This window comes from Perna viridis, chromosome 4 (genome assembly GCF_037379345.1).
Source record: "Perna viridis isolate PV_CMFRI_1.1 ecotype Kerala chromosome 4, ASM3737934v1, whole genome shotgun sequence".
Classification (NCBI taxonomy): Eukaryota; Metazoa; Mollusca; class Bivalvia; order Mytilida; family Mytilidae; genus Perna; species Perna viridis.
In genome coordinates, this window is record NC_142448.1 from 10,845,095 (window position 1) to 10,871,724 (window position 26,630).

The following is a 26,630-nucleotide window of genomic DNA, read 5'->3' on the forward strand; positions in this document are numbered from 1 at the left end:
TAGTCTAAAACCAACAAGGTATGCTGTAAGTTGATGGGGAATTTGGATTGTTTCTTTTTCATTTGCTCATAACAATATCTAACTTTCGCCAATGGTGAGGGGTTTCGAATATGAAAAATATGTTTAGTTATAACTTGAATATATCTGCAATGGATTTAAAAGGTTATAAGGACAAAGTGTCTGCATGTTTGGAAGGTTGAGGTAAGGATTATATATTAAAGGTATAAGAGGTTGGAATATACGTTACACACCTTATCGAATCCAAAGCAAATCCTGAGATGAAATGCCGGGTACTATCAGCTTTTATACTACAATTATTCTAACACTGCCAATAGATCTGTATTTGATTGGCTTATTGATATCCGTGATCATTTATTTTGGACAGTATTAAGAGCTCTATATGGCCAGAACCACCCGCGTAGAGGGTTCAATGCTTTCATGCTCAGGAGTATCGATCAACATTTACACGATTGTACGTGTTAGTGCGGAACAAATAAATAAATAAATGTCCTCAAGTAGCGTGACGATAAATATATTCCACCATTTACCATTCGCACTGATGTTATTTTATGTTTAATCAACATAAATTATTTCTTCACTCTTGAATTTTGATTTTTTTTTTATTTACCTATATACCAAAAGCAAGCCATTTTAAAAATTTATTATTATCTAGACATTGAATGAAATTGAGTTATAAATTTAGAATTGTAATATGAATGAAATCATGTAAAATTTCTCTAAAAACTTACATGTATATCTAATTGAACAATTCTTTAATAATAAGAATTTGTGTTTTCTTTGTATAAAATGTTTGATTGTTTTCCGATATAAAAACAGGTAAGTCCCACTCACAGATTTATATAAACTCCTTACGATTAGAACATCATAAAGTTTCATTCCTTCATATATAAATTCAAGATAATTAGATTTGGTATACATCCCTAAATTACATACTTTCGATTATCATTCATCTTGACTACTGCAGTTATTCGTTGCGCGGGTAAGACATTTTTATGAAGGAGCTAAAGTTGTCTCCTTTTGCGACATTCGAATAAAAGATATACAGGGAACATTCCAATGGTTCTAGCAAATCCTGAAGCATTTTTTGAGGAAGGAGTGTGGGGGTGTTCGGGAGGACCAAGCCTCATTTCAATTTTCGTTTCCTTTATCAACATTCACTTTTAAATTCGCCATTTTAGGTCGAACCGATTTGGGAATAGACCCTTTTGTGCTAATGGTGGGGTAGTCGATGAGCATGCGCAGAGGAAGTGTATATTGAGCATGCTCACCAACTTATCACAAAAGAGTCTGTAAAAGCAATTCACTCGGAAGTGATCAGAGGTCTCATTTGACCATTCCTAACTTTTTAAGACTAAAATTGCGAGTTTGTGTATGTTTTATTATTATAGTTCAACCTTATTTCACATTCTATACAGCCATGAATTCAATTACAGTCAGCCTTCAAAGGCATATGATGCGCTTTCTTATTGTAAACAGTATTGATAAAGAACGCAGTTAACTTATCTTAAGTAACATTTTATCATATCTTTAAGTTGTAGTATAAAAGAGAAATAGTAACAACAGTTTGTACGTTGCAATAATTTGATTCTAGTGTTCCAAAAGTCGCCAAAAAAATTGATACAAATTCATATAGACCGATCAAAAGTTTCCAAGTTTTGAGTGGCTTATTTCCGATCCGATCCCTATCTTTCAAATCATCTTCGCTAGAAAGGGATTACGATTCTGTCCTATCTTCTTTTTTGTGTGAAGATAGGGAGGGGGCGGGACCGTAACCCTTGGCTATTGAAGTTGTATGTTATAAATCCCAAATTGAGTTGAATTTTGTGTTGGCATTTAGATTATAACCAATTGAACTATACAGTGGCTCACTTATTCATTCTTTACCTTAAGCAGACAGAAGTAATTGACTGCCCCAAAATTAAATTCCTGACATTTTAAATTTCTATCTTGTCATAAAAATGACAACAGTCCTTGTTCCAATGAATTCAATGCGCAAATCAATTTCCCCAACTCCAAAAAAGTTAGTTTATAACAACTTATAAACAGTAAACAGCGAATGATAAATTGTACACTCTGTTTATAAACGTCTAAATCAGACTCCCTCTCTTTTTTTTTTCTAAAATTCTTGATCGCCCAAGCCCTCGACAACGATGTTTCCTTTAAATTATTATTCTGTAACAACCATGTTTCCATAGTCCTATTCATTCGGCGACTAAAGATGGAGTATTTTTTTTTAAAGGAAAACGATCTTAGATTCGGTTGCGCCTGAAATTCCTTAACGACAGCTTTGAGCGTTGGAATTTTTTACAAGGAATATGGTTTGTTTTTATCGACTCGTTTAGTATAATCCATTTAGAGGACATTGTACTATAGCCATTACCCTGTCGCAAAGTTAAAATAATCATAAGACATAAATGTTGTGACAACATGTACATGTATGCACATGCTTCAAAGTTCACAGTATATGTATTTTCAAATTTATCATGAAATCCATGCTTGTCATAAGTCCAAAGTCGCATATTTTTGCTTGAGAATCCCTGGTTTATGGTTGAATCTTTAATGTTTTATTTGAAATTCAGCCAAATAAGGACAAATGCCAATAAAAAATATGATATTTGTATGTACAACAATGAATCACAAAACATTAAGTGTTTTCGCCTAAACGAAAGGTAAGGTAAGTTGCATGTACATTCGATACTTTACTTGTGTCTCTGTTCATAAAGGCTACGAAACCATTAGTGACACTTCCTATAGGCTCCAATACTATATTCACTAAGTTTAATTAGTTATGGAGCTTCTACCATAAGCTTAAACTGAAGAAGACTATACTTCACCTAAAAGCTGCGTGTTCACACTAATAGCCTTGAAACTATCATGTGGGGTTTATTACCTTGCTCCAAGAAGACAATGAGCTTAAATAGAATGAGAATTCCCCTTCATTTCACAAAAAGGGGATTTTTATGCAGAACTCATAAAAAATATTTAATTCAGTAAGTTACAATGACCATTTTATGTAGAAGTAAAGAAAATATGATTATCTGCCAAAAACAAGCTCACTAGTGTAGATTTGATGTGCACTTTTTGCCACAACAACATAACATAATTGCGTTACTAGTATTACTTGTGTAGGACTATTTTTGCACTTAAATTTGTATAGGACTGTTCTGCACTAAAACTTGTGTAGGACTATTTTTGAACTAAAATTTGTGTAGGATTATTTTTGCAATGAAACTATTGTAGGATTGTTTTGCATGAAAACTTGTGTATGATACTTCTGCACTAAACCTTATGCACGACTATTTTTGCACTAAAACTGTCGTAGGATATTTGTGCACTAAAGTTTGTGTAGAACTTTTTGGCACTAAAACTTGTGTAGGACTATTTTACACTAAAACTTGTATAGGATATATTTGCACTAAAACGTTAGCAGGACTATTTTTGCACATACATTTGTGTAGGACTATTTTTGCACTAACATTTGTGTAGGACCATGTTTGCGTATTTAAGCTCATTGGTTGAATAAGTGGTATAATTTAAACAAGACAAAATTGTCTGGAAACGATTCCATAATATACAATTTTAGTACAATTTTAAAATATTTTAAATTTGCGAAATTTGCAAATGTTGCTGATCAAATGAAGAACGTTGTGTTTTATTTTATTTGTTATTCAGTACACTCAGATATACATTGTAATATTCTACGGTTTCTTAATCAATGAAAATGCACTAAAATGCAATGAATTTTCGGGGAATATTTGTTCATTGATTATATATATACAACTGATGTCGGAAAAAGTTCTTTCTTACATTTTTGAAATTCTATACATGTGATCTTTACATGTTACCTGTTTTGTTTTTTTTTGTTCCTATAACTCACGAATTCAATTACATTACCCATCGAAGTGTATTGGGGTTAATTGATCTTTGGCCAATCCTCTTATTAAAGCAAAATAGTAGAAAACTTTACTGTATTTCACTTTGATAAGTACGATATTCAAAAACTATATTGATTTATCGTTTCATTGACATATAATATAGCCATATCTCTAGGTTCATCAAAGTTCTAAAAATCTTTAGCTGTCCGCTGCACTATTGACCATCTTCTGTAAACCAGCTGTGGTCGCTTCTAAATTATTATATACAATGGAAAATATGTGTTTGCTAAATAGGCATCAATAAATTATAATATGGGTGTAAACTCCTCTATGTTTATTCAGATTTCATGCACAATTTATCTAGAGGGTGTAGCGGATGTGGGTCGTCGTATTGGAGAGCTTGCCAAAGGTGTACAGATTTACTCTACAAATATTGGTAATTCTGCTATCCTGTCAGATACCTTCACTAGGGTGTCAACTATGGACGTGTTTTATGTTTAATCTTAAGCATTACCATTTGATTCCTGAATTAGTATATAGATATTTCATTAACGACATTGGTTTTCGATGTCCATAACCTTAAATAAAAAAGTAAATTTTGAATGACTAGTCTAGGCAAAAACCTCTCTACACGAGACAGAAACAAACACTTAATTTCCTGCCATAAAAGCACGATTTTGTCTAGGAAAAACAATTAATGGAACAAAAAGCTGTGAAATAGATAAATAAGACAGAATTTTTGTTTAAATGCCAGTAAATATTTGACAGTATAGAACATAACCCTGCCTCATTCCGCATTGATGATCTAAGAAAGCCTTCGACAAGATATTCACATAGAGATCAACAAAACTGTTCGAAGCCTGCCAATATCATCGGAGGAGTCTTTTCTTTGCGAGTACTAATTAGGTCAATGAGTGGCAATGCTACATCTGCTTTCAAAGTTATCGATGTAGAAAAAATATTGTCTTCTATATAAAAGACCAGTATGTTGTTGTACTAGTAAACAAAGCACAAAACAACATATTTTTCTGCAAGACACACTACGTCCAATGTTTATAATGGAAGGTAGACGTAGAAAATGTTTGCAATAATAAGATCAATCCTTTTAACACTCTCTCCAAAAAGAAATACTAAAGGAAAATGAAAACCATAAATCCGTTCTTTCCTCTTTTGTCTCTCTACTAAAGACTGAAAAAAAAAAAACAACAAAAAAAAAAAAAACAACAAAAAAAACAAAAAAACGCTTCTTAGCTGAATCTGCAAAATGTAAAACCAAGCCTTTTTTCGAAATAATTAACTTCCATACTTGCGGCTGTCAATTAGGGTCTTCATTCTTTCAACGAAACTTGTTTCTCCCGTAGTGGTATCAGTTCAATGAAGATCCTGATAAATTCGAAAGAAATTCTTCTGGAAATACTCAATGCTAGATTATTATCGGAATAAAATAGCATTAAGACCAATAATTTTTCAACCCTTTAATACTACACTTCCCAATACTCAGTTGAAATCCGAACTCAAAAGCATTATAAATTTTTGCAACTCTAAAAATGGTGGAATACTTAGATGCAAATACGTAGTACTTTGAAGAGAGTATTCATACTTTGTACAAAACGATTCCAACTTTCTTTTAAATAAACTAAAGATGTTCTGGTATTATTTATCGACAACATACATGTCCAGTGTGATAGTCGTGTTTTTCTACAGACGGTCGGCATTCAAATGGGAACAGATTGGTGCTCCACTTATTGCTGACATATCCCTGCAGTCTTATGAGGCTAACTGTATATCTGATCTCATCCAAAGAGAAGGAACTCAGTTTTCGTTGTATATAGGACGTTTTGCTTTTTAACAATCTTAGATTCGGGAATTCATACTTCATATCTGTCACAACAAACTTGAGATAAAGGAGACAATAGACACTATGAGCTTAGTCTCGTATTTTAACCTACTCTTCAAGGTCGATGCAGGTGGAAAACTCACGACTTAATATACGTCAAATGCGACATAAAGCCACATGGCAAATATTCTTAACATTGCATCTGTTTTCTGATTTTTGCATGGAAAGAAATAATGATAAATAGTTTATGATTTGATAGCATATTTTGATTTTTAGTTGTAATTTGCAAAGAAACAAAACAAATATAGATGATGAATTTTCAAAATATTTATATATCTTTTACTTGGTTTGACTACTTATTTTTCTTTGATTCTATATGTTTCTAACTGAAATATACCTTTTAAATAAACTGTTATGGAAGCGCGCCACAAAACCTGTTTTAAAACAACATTTCCTGTTTAGTTGTGTAACTACCTTTTATTTTCAAATAATTTACCAAACGTCTTTAAAGCTTGAGTAATCGGGGCAAAGGAAAACCTTATCATGTACCTATACACAAGATTGAAGGGAAACCTTATCATGTACCTATACACAAGATTGAAGGGAAACCTTATGTACCTATACACAAGATTGAAGGGAAACCTTATCATATACCTATATACAAGATTGAAGGGAAACCTTATCATATACCTATATACATTTAAACATATCAAATAATCAAAGCAATTATAATAAAAGTAGCTTGAAATCAAAATGGATGTTAAACTTTATTTATATATGTCTATATCAGTGATAGGTAGAAACATATTTGGTTCATAAATGTTATATAATAATGCACTGTATTTAAGAATACTCATTCTATCAATATTTTGGCTTGGCTTGCTAACTCCTTCGTTTAGTCTTTGATAAAATATACGACTAAAGGCAAAACAATCATAAGTCGTTTTACTTAGAAATTGAGTAAATGTAAAGGGACTTTTCAGTGAGACTTCTTAATAAGAGTTTGGGAAAATAAAAATTCACATTGTTTAAGTAAGGTACTTACAACCCTTTGTAGATAGGTCAGCAACATTCCAATGTTCATTGCTCAAACTAAATAGCATATAGGTAACCATTTCATTGAACGACTAAACTAAACAAATGCAGTTTAAATGCTTAATGAAAGCAGGTTTTTGATAAAAGTGTTCAATCATTACGCTTTATAGTGCTCGTAATTTGCAATCCATGAGAACTTCTAACATATAATTCCAATTTATGGAGCGTGGCTGAACTGCACTTCGGACCTTTAGAATGGAATCATATATGCTCTTTGCTTCCTGTGTTGCAAGTAAGTAAATTTGTTTCTTAACAAACCTGTTCAAATTTTCCAACATTGGAAACCAATATATTTGTACCTATCGCATTGTAGTTTCAATACATCATTACTCTTCATAACATTTCACTTTTTTTCTTTGTTTTGTCCGTTTCTTTTTTATTATTTTTCAAATTTATTTAACTTACTTTCAAGATGCAAGAATGTCAACTAGCCATACCATAAACATTTTTGAATTAATTAAAAATATTAAATTTCTATGTGGTTTGCCTTTGTTTTCATTGCAGGTATGGTTGTTACCAATGCCAGATGGATCTTTCTGAAAAGGAGAATTCGGATATTATGGTTGTGAATCGGTGTGTCGTCTCTATCAATGTTATGGTTATGGAGTGTCAACAATGACTGGTTTTGTTGTACTGAGTGTACTGGCTATAAGGATAAAAGAGTTGCGTTTATAGGGAACGGATTTTTACCGCGTTAGCTGGCAACACATATTTTCGTTGTTTTCATTTGATTTTGCTATTTGTGTATTGTGTAGATTTGATTGATTGTTTTATTTGTCTTTTGCCTTTAGAATGTAGATGTCGCTTTAACGATGTTTGTCCTAGAATTTATAAATTATCATATTCGTGTATACTTATGTCTTGTTCAAATTGTGACTCATTTTTTCAGATGATATATATTGTCTGTGACTGCATTTTTTTGTTCGTATTTGCTTTCTATCCGCTATTTTTTGTTTTTGTTTTCTTGTTTGATATTGTGTGTATGTTATTATTTTTATTAAAGAAATCTTATTGGGTTTTTCGTTGTTCTTACAATATTCAACTCTTGAAATCCATATAGATATATGACCACGTATCAATATAAAAAAAACCAAAAAAAAAGCAATCAAGTTGTTTTTTTTTATCATCATTTATTCAATTGCATGGTATGAAATGAGGAAATAAACAACCGTAACATAACATTGAAAAGGTCATACGAACTGACAAAACACAGTTACATGTACAATGAATCGTTGATTAAATTCAATAAGTGAATTAAAGGTGAAATAAATAATAATTCACTCCACATGTAAATGCAACTAAATCGTCCTTGTCACTTTCCACATATGCTACATCAGCTAAGGTAAAAATAGAATTATCTCCCTTTCCACAATCTGCAAGAGAAAAGAGGTTGAATATTTCTTTAGGTTTCAATTAGAACGAAATAGAATATTTAATTATTCATGCTGAAACTATGTATGCAACAAACACTTTTACGTTTTTTTAACTGATTTGTTTGGATTATGGAGTCCCTTCTCTGCTACAGATGAGAAACCAAATAAAGATGATAAACGTTTCAAAACATAAATACAGTATATGGAAGCAATAAAAAATAGAACACTAAATACATTGACTGCGTATGAAATCCAAATTGATATTCATAATTAAAGAAAATTGTTCTCACCATTGTAAGTTTACTGTTTAATCAACCATCCTCCATATTACTTCTGTAAAAAAAATAAAACATGTTTCATCTCTTTCATTGTTATCAATTTGCATTTGTCTTAAATGGTTCACCAATCTGACAGGTGATAAATACCAGCTACCAGATACTTATATGTACTGTAATTTTATTCATTATTGTCAGTAATTTATCAAAGGAATCAACAATTTTGCAAAGAAATGTAAATTATAAATATCAGAAGAATGAAGTTGAGCTACCTAATACTCATTTGAAATGATTTGTCAACTTGACTACTACTTCATACGTTAGTCTATATCAAATGTTAACAATCAAGGTAAACGGAATAAAATTCATAATACTCACAAAAGGGCTGGCTCTGCTGACAGATACACTTTTGACAGTTCTAGTCGTGGATACTGAGCTACGGTTTCTTGTTCTAAGTTTTGTCAAAGATGCTTCTGTACTCTCAGCACGTTCCTCGGCATCCTCGAGCTCACTCTGAGCTTTGCGGTATTTAGACAGATTGATAGCAGCAATTTCTTCCTGCAATTTCAAAGCAAAGATTTCTTAATAGTTGAGTAGTTTTCGTTATATAAATCGAAAAATAAAATTTCTTCCTGCAATTTCAAAGCAAAGATTTCTTAATAGTTGAGTAGTTTTCGTTATATAAATCGAAAAATAAAATTTTCAATTGAGCCTTCAACTTGGAAATCCACTTTTTCAAGTGATGTTTCTGTACTAAGCGAAAATACTGACTGTTCATTAGTCTATGCTATTTATCTTTGTCAAATTCTGTTCATTGTTATTTTTGTTGGTATTATACAGTGTATTATTATAACGAAATAATGTTATGATTAATAAACTGAAAGTATTCGAAAATGTTCATGCCATTATACAATGTTTAGTAATAATATGATATAACAGTTTGCTTACATAGTTGGAAAAATAGGTCTTGGAACTGTGCAAACAATATCTTTCTCATATTCATGTTTTAAGAAATAAACTGTCTTTTAAGTAGGAACTAATACTTACAGCTTCCTCAACCTGGCGCTTGTATGTCTTGACCTTTGCGTTGAGTTTATCAATCATGTCCTGGAGTCTTTCATGAACCTTGCGATCTTCGTCGCACTGGAATGCCAATTCCTTCATTCTGCGGTCAGCTTTGCGCATATTCTTCTGTGTCTCAGCATGACGACGTTGTTCTCCATCAAGTTCACCTTCCAAGTCACGTACCTACGAGTAAATAATTGTAAGAAGATATAATGAAAAAATTCTTGAAAGAGATTTTTAAAAATAGCATAGTATTGATCATGCAGAAGTTGATTTCTACGAAAATATCATGAGAATATTTCAAATGCTACATAGTATATACACATTTAAAAATCAGACAGGCTAGTGTGATGTTATATAATTTTTGATAAATACTTTGTAGATAATACAATAACTTACTCTTTGTTCAAGTTTAGCAATGACTTTCCTTCCTCCCTTTGATCCACTGGTTTCGGCTTCCTCAACACGAACGTGCAATTCTTTGATGGTGATTTCCAAAGATTTCCTCATTTTCTCGATCTGAGCGCTATGTTCTTGTTCAGCTCTAAGCTCATCGGCGATCCTGGTAGCATCCATTAGTGCTCTCTTTGCACGGTCATCAGCACCCTTGATTTCGCTCTGCAGCTCATCGAGGTCAGCCTGAAATTAAAGTTACTGTAGCTAAAAATTTATATAATTTAATTTAACTAAATGATTAAAGTACTAAAACTAGAAGCTGTTACTTAACATTAAAGGCATTCAGAAGTTTTGGATAAATAGAAGTTACTTATCATCTTCAAATGTATAAATTCATAAGTACTTACAGCCATGGCTTGCATGTCTCCTTCAACCTTCCTTCTCTGAGCTTGTGCAGAGCTAACTTGGGCAGACAGCTCGTTAATACGGTCTTGTGCTTGATAGAGTTCTCCCTCAGCGACTTTTCTTGCTCGCTCCGACTGTTCCAAAGCAGATCTGACTTCGTCAATCTCACTAATGAGGACATTACATCTTCTCTCAGTTAAGACGTATGATTCACGTGATTCATCACGGAAACGTGATTCTTCCTCGACCTTCCTCTGCATCTCCTGGATGTTAACAATGTATCTTTTTACTGTCTTCTCTGCTTCAGCCTTGGCTCTGTTGGCAGAATCAAGTGCCATTTCCAACTCATTAATGTCTTGTTCAAGCTTCTTTCTGACTCTGGAGGACTCAGCTTTGCCTTTAGCTTCAGATTCAAGACTTATCTGCATGGATTCAAGAGCCCTCTGGTGGTTGCGACTGTAATGTAAAAATATAGTTCTTTTTATGAATTCCTCTAATTTTGCATTCGTTTTTTTTTTATTTTCTCTTTTTCTCCTTATCTATATAATATTGTGTATATTTTAGGATGCAATTTTAAATCAATCAGTTATTCCGACGAATGGTTTAAGCTACATCAATTCAAGACCACTTCAACCTTTCATCTTTATTAAATTGTTTCGACCGAGTCCCATCCAATGCCATATTTAAGAAAATACTTCTAAGCCTTACCGTGTGTTCTCAAACTCTTCTTCTTTTTCACGGATACGTCTATCGATTTCTTGTCTAACAGTTGAAATTTCCAACTGCACGCGCATCACCTTGGCCTCCTCTTGTTCAAGAGCAGATTCAGCTTCTTCTAAGGCAGCCTGGAGCTCTTCCTTCTCCATCTCGAGACGTCTTTTTGCTTTTTCGACTTCATGAACGTTCCTTCCACCATCGCTAAGTTGGTCGGTCAATTCACGGATTTCATCTGAAATAAAATAAATGTATTAGTTTGGAACCATATCGCTTTTCATAATTATGGCCTTGTATTATTTTAACAGGTTCTTTATAAACTTTTCTTCGTCTTCATGGAGCAATTATTTTTAAGTAAACTATATTTTACAAAACCTTATATATCATGACATACCAGCAAGACTCTTGTTCTCTCTCCTGAGGGATTCAATAGAAGTGTTGCTTTCCTCGAATTGAGCTTTGCATCTGAAGAGTTCAGCAGAATAGCTACGAGCCTCGGCATGAGCTGTGTCGACCTCGTTCTGAAGTTCTTTGACCTTGACGGTCCATTCTTGGATGGTCCTGTCAAACTGTCTCTGCTTCTTCTCAAGTGTGCTTGAGCTGACGTTGGACTAAAGAATTATAAAATCATATGAAAATAAATGTTTCCTCATCTCACATGTGTACGATTACAAGTAAAGTCTTTCGAATTCAGATCAAACAATAGATTTAGTGCTTTTGCAAATGAATATATGCGACTTACTCTTTCGACTTCAATCAGCAGGTCATCGAGCTCCCCTTGGAGTCTATTTTTAGCCTTCTCCAAACCACTGGCCTTGGCGTTAGCAGCTTCTGCGCTCTGTTCAGCTTCAGCCAATCTGGCAGCCAATTTGCGCCTGAAATCAATAGTATAAAAATATACATTTAGACGAACTGTATTTTAAATTCACTTACAATGTACATTACTGTTGTAATATTTCAAAACCTAGACTATGAACAGCACAAAATTAAAAAAAAAGAAAGATCTACATCACGAGTTCATAATTATAATAAATAGTAATAATAACATATAATGTCGATTTGTTTTATTAAAAACTAACTTAGCTTCTTCCAGCTCGTCAGTCTTAGATGTACCCTCAGACTCAAATCTAGATCTCCATTGCTGGGCTTCGTTCTTAGCTCTGGACAATTGGCGCTGAAGATCGCTCTTGGATTCTTGTTCCTCTTCAAATGCTTCACGGAAAGCATCGACATCAGCGTTCATGTTTCTGATCTCGCTCTGCAGTTTTTGGCGCATCTGTGAAAAAAAGTGAATAAAAGAACCGTAATTAACAAATTTATTAAAGGAAAATTTTATCTCCACTTATTCAAAACTAATATACTGTACGTTATGTTGATTCTAGTTAATTTAATATGAAGTATGTGTTTTAGGTGTACATTAATACATAATACTGTACTCAAACATTCCATTTTATTAAAGAAATGGTAAATTACCCTTGTCTCGTCCTCAAGACTACGTCTTGCTTCTTCAAGTTGGTGACTGATAGATGATTTGTCTTTTGTGAGAGCACCAATGTTGTGTTCAGCATCTTCCAGTTGACGGTTGAGATCAGCAACCTCGCTCTGGAGTCTGGCTTTCTGTGAGTTTACGTCAACAATGGTCCTCTGACTTTCCTCGACTCTGCTGTTCATTTCAGAGATCTGAACTTCCATCTGCTTGGCAACCTTGTCGGAGACGCCCTTGTTTTTCATGGAATATTGTACTTGGCTTTGAACATCATCTAACTCACGTTTAAGATCTTTTTTCTCCTTTTCGAGTCTTGCCTTAACTTTGTTTAAACCATCAATTTGATCGGCTAACTCGCTAGCTTGGTCTTGTGCCTTCTTTCGAAGCTGAGCGATTTGAGACTCGTTTTGTAGTGTTTGCTCTTCCATTTCACGGCGAATTCTGATCAACTCTTGCTCACGTTTCTTATTCAAGTCGACCTGAGCCTGTGTGGCTCCGCCTTGTTCTTCCAATTGAACACTGATCTCATCTAACTCTCTGGACAGTTCTGATCTCTGTTTCTCAGCCTATAATAACACATTTGAAAATTAATGTAGATTCTTTACACACCAAAGTTTTCAGCGTCTTCATTTTATATAGATATGTTAACGTTACATTCTCATATCATATAATGATTCACAAAGATTCTTCATTAGTATTAAATGTATTATGGAAGACTGCTGTACGGCCATCTGCCAGTGATTCCGAAGGTTTTCAGAGATTTGGATGATATACAAAATGTGTAGGTACAGTATTTGTCTTCGAGTAAGGAAGATTAGTTTCGTTTTTCATGGCTTTTTTTATTTTCAATTAAGAATTGAGGGACTTTAATCAGTATGAATATCTTATGATTTAAAGCTTCTGCTTGGTAGTCCATACCTTAGCTCTTGCTGCTCTCTCAGATTCAAGTTCCTCTTCCAACTCATCAATAGTTGATAAGAGGTCTTTAATCTTTCTGTTTTGTTGAGCATTTACACCTTCACATTCTTCAATTCTGGAGTTGAGCATGTTTATTTCACCGTCTTTCCTACAAATTGTTGATCAAACATCGTTTAAAAACATTCAGTGAATTACTTTCAGGTAACTATTTCTGTCAACAAAAATAACTTGTTAGAATTTCATATTTCAAATTGCTTGTAAGTTTGGTTTATTCATTTTTTTTTATTTCTAGAAGAGAAAATTTGATGGACTATTTTGTTCAAGTTCAACCAAAATTAATATATATTTTTTTTTGATTTGACCAATCACGAACATTGATGATCAGACCAAATATATAAACTGTATACATACACCAACATAGTAAAGATCAGCTAAGTGTCTGCACTCTATTTATTACCCATCATTTCTACTGACAAATCAGTAAATATCTGCAAAAAATTAGGACTCTGCAAAGAGAAACCATATAACCTAAACACTAAACGGGACAGTATCATTTTAAATCGTCTTACTTTCTGTTGGCTTCCTCTAGGTCTCTCTTATTGCCTTCTAGTTCTTCCACCACATCTTGTGTTGCTTTGAGATCTTGCTCAACCTTGCGTTTTGCCTTTTCGACATCTCCTCTGATTTTCTTTTCTCTTTCCAAGTTGTCTTCGAACTCGTCCAGAGTCTGTTCCAGCTTGTTCTTAACTTTATTGAGATGGTTGACCTTATCTTCTTCCTTTTGAAGATCATCAATTGTCTTCTTTTGCAATTCTTCCAAGTTCTTTTTCTCCTTGTTCAATTTACCAATATGCTCGTCTTGTTGAGCCATCTCACCCTGGAGAGTCTTGATTTGATTGTCTTTTGTTGTTTTGTCATGTTCAGCCTATGTTAATTCAATAAAATCATGCTTAATGATAGTTTACATGTCAAATTATAGCAAAACAGACTAGAAAAACAATACTTACTAACTTGATACCCCCACTAACCAACATGGTGACCTCCATATTGATTTGGGTTAAAATATAAAGTTGGAAGAGTAATCAAGGGAACCAAGGTTATAGCGGTAATCAAAAGAATGTAATCCAGGGACAAAGACCAGACATGGAAAACAGACATACACAACAAAGAACTTAAAGTAACTAAAATCATTAGAGGTGCACAATGCGAACATGAAAGAAAGATTATGTAAAAGTTTCATTTAATTCTATTCAGTGTTGTTTTAGAATGAGTAATGGATAAGGGATGTCTCCATGTCCCCATATTTACAAATGACAAAGTCCATGTTTTGCATTGTGAAACCCCCAAATTGATTTGGAACAAAATCTAAGATACAAGTTGCAAAATGGGAACGTAATAATAAATTTTCAGTGGTGTAGGAGAAGTTACAGATTAGAGATGAGTTCCTCCTGTGTAACGGACGGAAGGAAGGAAGGAAGGGCAGACGGACAGACACCCATATCACTATATACCACCCAATTTGCAATTGGGGTGTAATAGATAGCTAAATTACGTGGTTGCTTACTTTTCCGTGTACAAATGATTAATTTTTATTTCAGTTTTATGTATGTTTTGTACCTTAGCCAGTGTGGTTTCTAGATCTTCAATATCTCTCTTGAGTTCCTGGTTGGACTCCTCCATCTTTTTCTTAATACCCTCTAACTCAGCAGCGGCATCTTCTTCATCCAAAAGGCGTTCTTCCATTTCCTTCATCTGGGCCTCAAACTCACATTTCTGGTTGACGAGCTGTTGAACTCTCTCTTCAAGATCAATAACAGTGTCTTCCTGTGTTTGTAATTGCAAGAAAAGATCATTTTTCTGCTCCAACAATTCGACGTTCTTGATTTCAAGTTCTTTCTTGATCTTTTCAGTTTTAGACAAATCTTCTTCCATCTTTTTCATCATCTCCATTTTCTTTTGCATTTCTTCCTCCTCTCTGGCATAGTTCAACATAGGTTTGACCTTTGCGTACAGTTTCCACCATTGCCAGTTGCGGAGCAAGAGCCACTTTCTGATGTTACGCTGGATGACAGACAGGCCGACTCTGTAGAAAAAAAAATAATTTTCAATAATTTGAGCATGTGGTAGTTATGCCGCTTTATCGATTTCGAATTATACTAAGTATAAAACTACTTAAAAAAATGTAGAAATTTAACAAGTTTTTCAAGCAAAAAAGGGGACTTCTTGACCAGACCTCCTTGCTTCCGCCAATGATTTAAAATATTTCAATACTTGTATCTTCCATAGATATGGTATATTTCAATGAACTACCAGTATATAAGTGATGTATGTAATGTCTTTCTTTTTATTATATAACATTTCGACAACATTCTTACCTCTGGTCCTGGAGTTTCTTGTATGCCTTTCTGATAAGGTATCCTCTGATGTGAGCTTGGAACATAGATACAATAGCACCAAGACGCTCATCGCGCATGTTTTCCAAGTTACCAAGGACACCAGCTTTGAAGAAGACTTTGGTGTTTCCGAGTTTGTATTCTGCTGGGTCCAACTGAAGAGCGAGGAGAACTTTCTCTGTGACAACCTTGCCGTCAACGAATCCCTGTGGAACAGCATTTGGAGCTAAGATGGAGTATCTCTGTTTGAACTCTGCGTAAATGATTCTGCTTGGGTATCCCTTACGGCAGATACGGATTCCTTCCAGTACACCGTTACATTGGAGCTGGTTCAAAACCAATTCAGCATCAATAAGACCAGGCTGTTTCATTTCGTTTGGAATGATACATCTGACAAAGTGAGGGTGAGTGCTGTACAAGTTTTTCATCAACTTGTTCAGTGACTCCTGTAACACAGACACAAGAAACTATATGATATCAGGTAAGTACTTACATGTAGTAAAGTAAGGTTTACCAAAATTAAATTATATATATGTAAGTCAGTATGAGAAAGGTGTTACTTGCACCCAATCAATATAACGCATGAAATCATAAACATTCACATTTCTAACATGGAATAACCATCCATGTATTGCCCAGTTAAGTTCCAGATATTTCAAGAACTTATGAAATCTGTTTACCCTGTGGACAGCAGAGATGGTCTGGAAAGCAGAAGACTTCTTCTTCTTTTTAGCGCCTCCAGCTGCCTCAGCACCTTCAGGTGGAGCGAACAAAGTAACAACCAAGTGCTCTTTGGATCCTTGCAAAAGTTCGACGACAGTCTCGTTAATGGGATCCTTGTTTTTGTCTAACCAACCAGCAATGTTGTATGGTACCTGTATCAAAAATAATCATATAAAATTCAATTAAATTCAACTTGTATGATCGCTATTTCTTGGAATTAAAATGTGTAGTTATTTTTTCTACCGTATGTGTACATCACACGACACTATTCAGATACGAGTACCTACTGAACTATTAGAAATCTTGAAGTTGATAAGTCATTATGATATAAATCATTCACTTACTTAGAACATCGACAACTATCGAAATAAGGAATGTCATCACCGATCAATATGAATAAAGTCAACGCTTAAATAGAACAAGATATGAACATTTTACTTACGCTACCAGCGTAATGATGAAGTTCAAAGTCACCATTCTTTCCTTTGGCTGCCTTTCCTGGTTTGGTGAAGTTAGGAGATTTTCCCATGTGGTTTGAGAACAGCATTTCTTTGAAGGATTTGTCGTCAGCTTTGGGGAACATGCACTGTTCTTCTAAGATGGACAAGATACCCATTGGCTTCTCAATAAGTTCGATACAGGCTTGCAAGTCCATACCGAAGTTGATGAACTCCCACTGAATTCCTTCCTTCTTATATTCTTCCTGTTCCAAGACGAACATGTGATGGTTGAAGAACTGCTGCAGTCTCTCGTTGGTGTAATTAATACACAATTGCTCAAAAGTGTTGAACTGCAAGATAAATGCAAATTCTATACATAATTCAAACACTAACTTAAGGTTTGTTATTACGTTCCCGAACTACTGGTATCTTAAACAATATAAGACTGAAAAATGTTTGTAGTTGATATGAAAACATTTAACCATGTCCTTAAGCAAGCTCCATTAACGACAGATTTGTATTAGATGATTTCTACTTCCCTTCAGACAAAAGACAAATAAGATGATAATAAAAAACATTCGACTTACATTTATGACATAGTCGTTTAAATATAATGTAATTGCACTCTTCAAGACTTAAGTGGGTATATTAATTATGACATAATGAGATGGTGAATTGCAAGATTGAAATAAAATATATACATGCAGTTGATCATCTTCCAACCTAGAATTTACCAATTGTCTTTAACATCGACAATTCTGGTTTATATTGAACTTAAAACTTATTCTTATAGTATTTATTGTTAAATTTAAAGAGAAAGATACTTACATCGAAGATTTCGAAACCAGCAATATCTAGTACACCAATATAGTAGTTTCTCTTCGCTTTGGTGTCGAGACTGTGGTTGACTCTCTTGACCAACCAAGCAAAGAGACGATCGTAGAGAGATTTGGCCATAGCGTTGATGGAGTTCATGACCTGGTTTTTGTTACGGCCCTGGGCGACAATTTCTGTGCCGACCTTGATCTTTGGTTTGACCAAGCATTTAATGAAGTCGTTTGAGTTGACACCCAACAAGAAGGAGACTTTCTCAGCCTCAGCAGTACCATCAGGTTCAGCCTGTTCACCTCTCTGTTTAAATTTCATTTCACCCATGTGTAAGATGGAAGCTGTACATTTGTAGCAGCTCTTCTTTTCATCAGATGTGAAGCCCAAGACATCAAAGGCATCCTAAAGAAAGAAACGATAAAAAAAACTGTAAAAGCTGCTACACTTTCTTCCTTCAAACATCATATTGGTAGTTTTAAATCGTTAAACTTTAAAACATATTTCCTTTTTATTTAGGTGGTCGTCTTAAGGTTAGTTCGAGAAATAAAGCAGGTTAAAAGAAAACATGCATTTGCCATATATTTGTACCCATCGGTAACCTTTTTTTTTTTTAAACCGTCGGTATCGTTTAATAAATTGAAAACACTACTTACGTCCATGCCTTTCATTTCCTCGCTATCGTTGATTCCGTCGACAGTAAGAGCTCCCTGGTTGATGAAAGTGTACAATGCTGCGTCTGGTGTAACCAACATCATTTCGTGATACTCAGGTATAGCATTAGTCAACAACTGATAGAAAACGTGGTAGTTTCTCTCAGCACTCAGACAGAAGGTGACACGAGACTTCTCAAGCAGATCTAGAAGACAAATGACGTCCATAAATATATTTGTAATGAAAATGTAATTTAAAAAATGAAAATTTCGTGATATCTTACATGATACCGGTGAAAATTTCCAGTAGAAGCAGTTTGCATTTTTATGTCGCAGTTAAAAAAATTTTTTGGTCCGAATTTTGATCCAAAACTATCATGAGCTGGCGTGATTTCCTATGCATAATAAACATTTATTTCACTTACATAAACGCTACCAAAGATATAAATTGTAACATGAAAATAGGATAAAAAATGACATAAGGAAGTTGAAATACTTCGTTTACTGTTACTATACTTACAAGTTTCTATGTCAGCTCCAGCAATTTTTCCATCAGGACCAAAGTGAATACGGATGAACTTTCCCTGTAAGGTTAAATCGAAAATAAATGTAACCATGAATATGTGCCCATTATCGGGAAAAGTTTTCAAATGTTAACTCTTTGTAAATGTTAAGTTCATGTTCTATTATTTTGAAAAAATCAGCTGAATAATTCAGAAAAAAAGTTTATTTGAGAAGCAAAGGCTATTCAATCTGAATAAGGGTAAGTATTCAAGATAAAACTACAATCTAGACGTGGTAACGTTTTAGAATATTTAAGATCCACTTTTTCTTGCAATTTTAGTTTTTGAAACAAGATTTTACTGTTAAAATATATCTCGAAAAAGACTAATGGTGAAGTTGTGCAGCCAATGATGAATAAACTGATTGCATGAATATTTGTAAAATATGGTACTTACGAATCTAGAGGAGTTGTTGTTACGTGTTGTCTTGGCGTTACCGTAAGCTTCAAGCACAGGGTTAGCCTGCACAATCTGGTCTTCGAGAGAACCCTTAAATTGAAAAATAAACATATCATTATTAAAACTTGTTCCGACACAGTTGGCATCACAAATGATATTTATACAATCTCGCAATTCATTAGACAAAAGTGGTGACAACCGTGGTAATGGACTCCAGAGTGGCCTTTTGTGTTTGGAATATTTTCAGTCAAAAACGGCTTTTGACTTTCATACACTGGTTTACTTGCTGAACCAGTCAGATAACAAAACATAGCACAGTGATCACACATTTTACAAAAAAAAATGTGAATAGGATTTGGTATTAACTTTAGACTGACAAAGCGAGAAAATATATCTTCTTTTTCGAAATATGATAATTGTTATATTTACATGATAAAATAGATAATAACAATACGTTAATATGTCTTATCAGCCTAAAATGTTTGTACCTTCTTTGAATCGGATTTTTCTTCATCATCTTTGTCTTTTTTCCCTAGAGTTGCAGCGACTTTAGCGAAGTACATGATGACTTTCTTGGTGTTTTCTGTCTTTCCGGCACCAGATTCACCACTGCAAATACATATACATATATAACATTTTTAACCAATAATTTATACTCTAAAATTGAAAAGAAGCAGATTGACCGAATTGGTATAGAATGAAAATAATGTCATGTCATTGGTAGCAAATGTAAAACCAACATTCATCTATAAAATCAACAGAAGGTGGTAGGTTTATACTTTCCGATTGGCCTTTAAACTTAAAAGTACTAGTATGCATTTTACTAATTGCCGAGTTCATCTAAATATATACTATGTCAAAACTTACGTAATCAAACAGGACTGGTTCTCACGATCTTGAACCATAAATTGGTAAGCATTGTCAGCTACAGAGAACAAGTGAGGGGGCATTTCTGTCTTCCTCTTTCCCTTGTACTTAGCAATGACACTATCAGTGTAGATAGGGAGACGTCTATAAGGATTGACAGCAACACAGAAAAGTCCAGAGTAGGTCTGTAATCAACAAGGCAGATGCTGAGACATTTCTTTTCTGTTAATGCGCTGATGCAAGACACATTACATATCAGTGGATAGAAGTTACTCTGAATCTTGAATATTTACTTTTCAAGCATATTTTTTTCTAATCGAATTCCTTAAAATGACGTTTTAAGATCTTTAAAACTTACGTTTATATTCACTTAAATACCCAAGTACATTTCAATATTTTAAAAAAAAACATCAAAAAAACATTTCAACCAATATTTCTTGTTCTTGCACCCGTATAACTTACGTAAATGAGCTGATTGGTGTATCTAGCCCTCAAGTTATGGAGTACAGAGGCCTCGTTAAGGTATGTCATGTTGGCCATGTCTTCAATCATTTCGTATTTTGGTGGATTCATCTGTTGAATGTCATCTTTCTTTACTGTCCTATTCTGTAGTCAATTAAAAATATATTTTATAAACACGTACGTTTGGGGGGGGGAGGGGGTGTTTGTTAATATTGATCAGAAAACAACGATATATCAGTAAAATCTAATATTGTGATATAGCTATATTTTGTGAATCTATAAAAGCCAAATTAGAATCTCATGCAGTTAACAAGCACACGTAGCTTACTTATATCGAAAGAGGAATGCATATCCAAAGAAAAAATTCTAATGCTATCAAAACTGGTACCACTTCCTATGTCCAGTACTTTACAGAATACGCTTAATGGTGTTTACATTTTGGTTGCCATCTTAAATTATAAACACTGTTAAAAGCAGTATTTTTTATTTTTATCATTCGAAATTTGCTACCACATTTATTTGTAGTGGAATATAAGAAAAAGTTTTGAGACTTGAGCTTTTATTTAGTTAAAATCATAGCTTTTTAAACCCTCCTCACAAAGTCATATGCGTTTGTCTCATGGACGAGTGGACACAAAAGCCGCGGAGTTGTGATGATGTTTTAAAACTGGTCTAAACCCTAGTCATACCAGATACTTAGGATAAAAGTTATCAAATAATTATATGTAATTCTATGGTTTTGGCCAAAAATAAAAAAATGTATTCATCCTGTTTTCGTTTACAACTCAGACTTATTTGTCAAGAATCTGTACTACACGATGAATGGACTTCAATTCCTTCGAAGTAAAAATATTGCTGATAACTTTTTAATGCTGCAGTTAAAAATTATGTCTTTTATTTAGCAACTGTAATCAGTCTTGTTTATCTTAGTAATAAGTCCGTGTCGACAGCCTTGTTTATCAGTCATATGTGCTGATAGGAGATAATGGAGACACTATGTGTTTTTAATGGGCTGACGAATGGAGGAGGATATACTGTATATACTTATCTCATGATAAAACATTTATTTGGCAATTTTTATCGTTTTCTTTGCATGCATTGATATGAATTAAGAGTCGTCAGTCTTTGTAAGAATTAAGCAGCGAGTGGAAAATGGACAAAAAAAAAAACATCGCTTTGATATTGTAGTTTCTCTATTTGTACAATCAGAATCATACATACGATATTGTAGTTTCTCTATTTGTACAATCAGAATCATACATACGATATTGTAGTTTCTCTATTTGTACAATCAGAATCATACATACGATATTGTTCTTATTGTTTTGATCAAAATGAGTTATAATTTCAATTAAATGTACTGCAAATGAACATTTTGGGGGTAATTTACTCTTTTAAAAAACAAAAGTTTCTATCATTGTCATGTAAAATTTCCGAAAACATCCAATGATGCAAAGATTTATCTGCGAGCATTTTAAGAATAATAAGTCAGAGTGGTGGAATTAAGATTTTTTTATACTTCGTCTGATTCTTACAAAGACTAGTACGTAAGAGGTAAAATATATTTAGGGGAAATGGGAATAAGAATTGTACTGTACCTCGTTTGAATCGATGCATTTGACAGTAATATCGTCTCCTTTTGAAGATTGAATCTCGGCTTTAACAAATCCTTCCTTGGCATCGTGAATCCAGCACATTTTCTTGCCATCGAATTCCTTGGTTTGTTCCTTCAGCAACTTTGCCCTATCGACGGCCAAGTACTGAAAGTCGGGATCCTGCGCTAACTGTGCCTGCGTCATCTTGAACGAAAGTTACAAGGAGACGAAGGTATACTCTGGACAATCTGTGTTGGTCTTTGGATGCAGCTTTAGTCTAAAATCAACAAGGTATTTTTGTAAATTGATGGGAAATTTGGATTGTTTCTTTTTCATTCACTCATAACAATATCAAAATTTCGTGAATGGTCAGTGGTTTCGAATATTAAAGAATGTTTTATTGTTACTTGGAATTGTCTGTAATGGTTTTTAAAAAGGTTGAGAAGGACAGAGTGTTTGGATGTTTGGAGGGTTAAGGTAAGGAGATGGTATACTAGGGGTATAAGAGGTTGGAATATACGTTACACACCGAATCGAATCCAAAGCTAATCCTGCGTTGAGATGCCGGGAACTATCAGCTTTTATACTACAATTTTTCTAACCCTGCCAATAGATCTGCATTTGATTGGCTTATCGATGTTGATGATCAATTTTTTGGACAGTATTGATAACTCTATATGGGCAGTATCACCTACGTAAGGGGTTACATGTTTTCCTACTCAGCAGGTACGATCAACTTTCTCGTTACGTTAATTAACAGATAGTTTAATAAAACAATGGGGTGCTAATCACATCCAGATATTAATGCTTATCTGACAAACAGTTACTGATGGCACCCAATTAGTTCCAATATCAACAGTGTATCGCAGTGTTCTGTATATACTGATTTTTCTCCATGTTACATCTGTGATTTAGTCCCAATCGAAAGATTGCACCTAATGGTGAAGCATGTTGCAAAGTCCTATTTCAATGATTAAAAAATGTTGATCTTTCGACATAAATTGAATTTGTTGCTTCTGATACCTTTTTAGCACCCAATAGGAGGTTAGATGTACTTAAAGATGTAGATTATTATCAGTGAATGTGTTTATTATGAAAACGTGTGTAACGGCCTGTGATTAATTCTGTTCATAATTATCATTTTGCATTCGCCTCTTGTTCCATTGTATAACTTTCATAACTTTTTTCGGAGATTATGTATATTATATGAGAATATTCTGGTAAACATTGGTAATATCAGCCAGAATGTTTGGATATATCCTTTAAAAAAACACTTCCTAAAATGTTCGTCAGTTGGTATTCGTTATATATTATGTAGTAAGTATGTGTCTCTCTCCTCTTACCAGTTTGATTTTACAAATGGAATGTATCAACAATGCTCAATACAATGGAAAACAATGTAATAATTATGTCCGATATACAATTATTCACTCAACTGAAATCTTATTACGTGTTCAGTAATATCAACTTGTGCTTTTTTCTGTGGCGACCGCTCAGGGCGACCGCTACCCCAAGTCTTTTACTGAAATTCTTAACTTCCTTGATGATTTATTTTTTGGCAGTACTTCTTCCATTAAACTGCAATAAATTACTCAAAGCTGCTTCTTTGGTCGTGTACATGTAAAAGTTCTTTACATTCTGTAAGTCAGGACATTTTCTGTAAAAAATGTTAATTAATGAATGAAATAATCACGATAGATTGTAAAATACATCGGTATACATCAATTGTTTGGTTTGTTCAAGGTTATTACTGCAACTAAAACATGATCAATAACAATATAAGAAAATAACATTATCCTAGGTTAGAGTGTAGTGTATTAAAATATCGCTTCCGAACAAGATCTTATCTTCAAAGAATCAATTACTAGTATTTGTGAACGTAGTAGATATTGGTACTGCTACCTCTTTTTTGGGGAGTCTGAAGCATGCAATACGCTTTTTTTATGTTATAACAACCCCCTAAATAACATATTACAAGTCATTACACACTGTGGCAATGTGTAGTATTTTCAATTTGCAGTAGTTTTCGATTGGGCGGTTAATGATAAACTAATTTTAAGAGCTTAGCCTTCCTCCCCCGGTTTTTAAGGTCTTGGCTGTGAAGAGCTTGACCTTCCTCTCCCAGTTTTAAGAACTTGGCCTTCCTCTCCCGGTTTTAAGAACTTAGCCTTTAAGAACTTGGCCTTCCTTTCCCGGTTTTTAGAACTTAGCCTACCTCTTCCGATTTTCCTTACTATCGTGAATGCCGTTTAACGATGTCAGGTGAGATTAACACATCGTTTCTGGGTCCAGAAACTCGTTTTAGTTCTTTTGCTTAACTGACAAAAAACCTAACAGTTACTTTATTAAAAAAAGTGCATTACTACCCGTGAATATCATTGTACATGTATGTATGTTGAACACGTCAAATCCCTATAGATAAAGACAATTGTAACTTGATAAATGAGTAATAAGTTTCTCATCCTTGATACTGTGTTGAATTAATCCATATAGAATTCCAATGTCTTTATCACCAGTGTCGCCATATAGTAGGACATGATCACTTGCTTTATGATCACTGATCTGTAATTTAAAGGATAAGTTCGAAGTTTAATTGAAATCAAACCGAAATTATGCATTTACCGTAATGGAGCCTCCGGTACATCATAACGGTTCATTCATCAATCATTATTCTACCCATTATTGTCGCCACATGATGAATACAGACCTTGGTAGGACATTTTAAATGCATTTCGATTATAATATAAGTGCTGAAGAACTTTTTTGATATACAAGAATATGAAGGATGGCTGTTAAAGATTCATAGATAATCTCAATATAACCTACACGCTTGCACGAAATATATGGAAACTTCATTTTAATAACAAAATGAAAGGCATATCTAAACTTATTGTCAAAATGTTCGAACGCTAAAAGAAAGGGCTGATTTTTTTAGGATAGCAGACGCCACGCATGAAAATCATATGTAGTGAACATATTGTACAATGCATATGTATCGAGCATGATATGCATGTTTTCACATATTTTCACTTACAATTCAGTTACAATACAACTATAATAAAATTTCCATGTTAATACACATACATTTGTATATGTGAACCTTTTGCCGCGCATATGCATAAACAACTTAGAGGCTGTTTCAGGAAGAGCTGAGAACACCATACTTCGATACTGGATTGGCGTTCGGATTTTTATTTAATCTTTGTTGTCAGTGCATGTTTGTTTTCGGGTGCTGTCTAAGTTATCTTATCATCATTTTTTTGTCTCCATTTACTCTGCTTTATCATTTTTCTCTTGAATTTAGCATTTCAGAAATTGCTACGACTGTGGGCACAGTTTTAGCATTTTTTATTGCACAATGTTCTGGCGTCATAGCACCTAGTGTATGTGTCATGTAGTTTTATACACAGTCGTACAAGAATTTGTAAATATCCATATGTTGGTGTAAATAATTAGACGACAATATGTTGTAGTTTCATTTTTTCAACTTTATCTTTCGAATGAAATATGAAGTGAATGTAGAAGCTTGGTTATACTTGTTTATTCAGCTTCATATTTTTAAGGCAGTATGATTTAATATAAGAATATAACTCAAATATATCATAAAAATCCCTTCGAGTTTTCTACCAATATGTAACATTGCTTATCTTTTTCTCGGAAATTGGTCGAGCTTAAACAAAGACTTCAATCGATCATAAACGATTTATTATACCTAACAAAGCAGACGAGTAACGATTCAAGTGATGACAATGCAAACATTGTTTTATGATCTTCTGAGTATAACGTATTTATGAATATTTTATTATTTTAAATGAATATTTGTACTGCTATTGAGAGAACTTGTTTCTTGTTACTTTATTTTACCAGCAGCATTCATGACTTGTAAATGTGTTTTGGATTTAAAGTTCATGCGAGATAGCTCTAAGAACAAATATTGTCTATGTTGTCTGCTCATTTAAAAGTAATTTAGTAAAAATGGATGGAACAAAGAAATTACAGATGTGAATACAGGGCAAGATTTCAGATTGTGACGTAGTTAACGTCTTTAATTCCCCGACTTAACAGATGGAATTGATATTTTTTTCATAATTAAGTTTTCTATTGTATTATGTTATAAAATTCGCCAAACGATTCCTGATTGATTCGTAGCTAGAAATTCCAATTCTATTCATTCATTCTTTAATTCCTCAAAATAGAGATGACATGAATTGCAATTACATAATTACAAATTAATTAACACACAAATAGGA

The 26,630-nt window shown here is 33.7% G+C and overlaps 1 protein-coding gene across 1 annotated transcript; it reads right to left on the bottom strand.

Annotated features, from left to right (window-relative positions):
* Positions 1 to 7,926: 7,926 nt before the first annotated feature.
* On the bottom strand, positions 7,927 to 22,927 carry LOC148618824 (uncharacterized). The gene is made up of 26 exons (XM_088578079.1): positions 22,910 to 22,927; positions 22,384 to 22,657; positions 20,786 to 20,929; positions 20,324 to 20,508; positions 19,945 to 20,065; positions 19,454 to 19,546; positions 19,015 to 19,078; positions 18,498 to 18,700; positions 17,845 to 18,246; positions 17,019 to 17,366; positions 16,534 to 16,728; positions 15,836 to 16,299; positions 15,078 to 15,543; positions 14,030 to 14,385; positions 13,461 to 13,608; positions 12,530 to 13,108; positions 12,136 to 12,332; positions 11,799 to 11,931; positions 11,451 to 11,667; positions 11,051 to 11,291; positions 10,345 to 10,798; positions 9,941 to 10,180; positions 9,524 to 9,724; positions 8,855 to 9,034; positions 8,492 to 8,534; positions 7,927 to 8,201 (listed from the first exon to the last, which is right to left on the bottom strand). The coding sequence occupies exons 2-25, from the start codon at positions 22,582 to 22,584 to the stop codon at positions 8,529 to 8,531; spliced, it is 5,838 nt and encodes a 1,945-aa protein (XP_088434205.1). The 5' UTR covers positions 22,585 to 22,657; positions 22,910 to 22,927; the 3' UTR covers positions 7,927 to 8,201; positions 8,492 to 8,528.
* Positions 22,928 to 26,630: the final 3,703 nt, after the last annotated feature.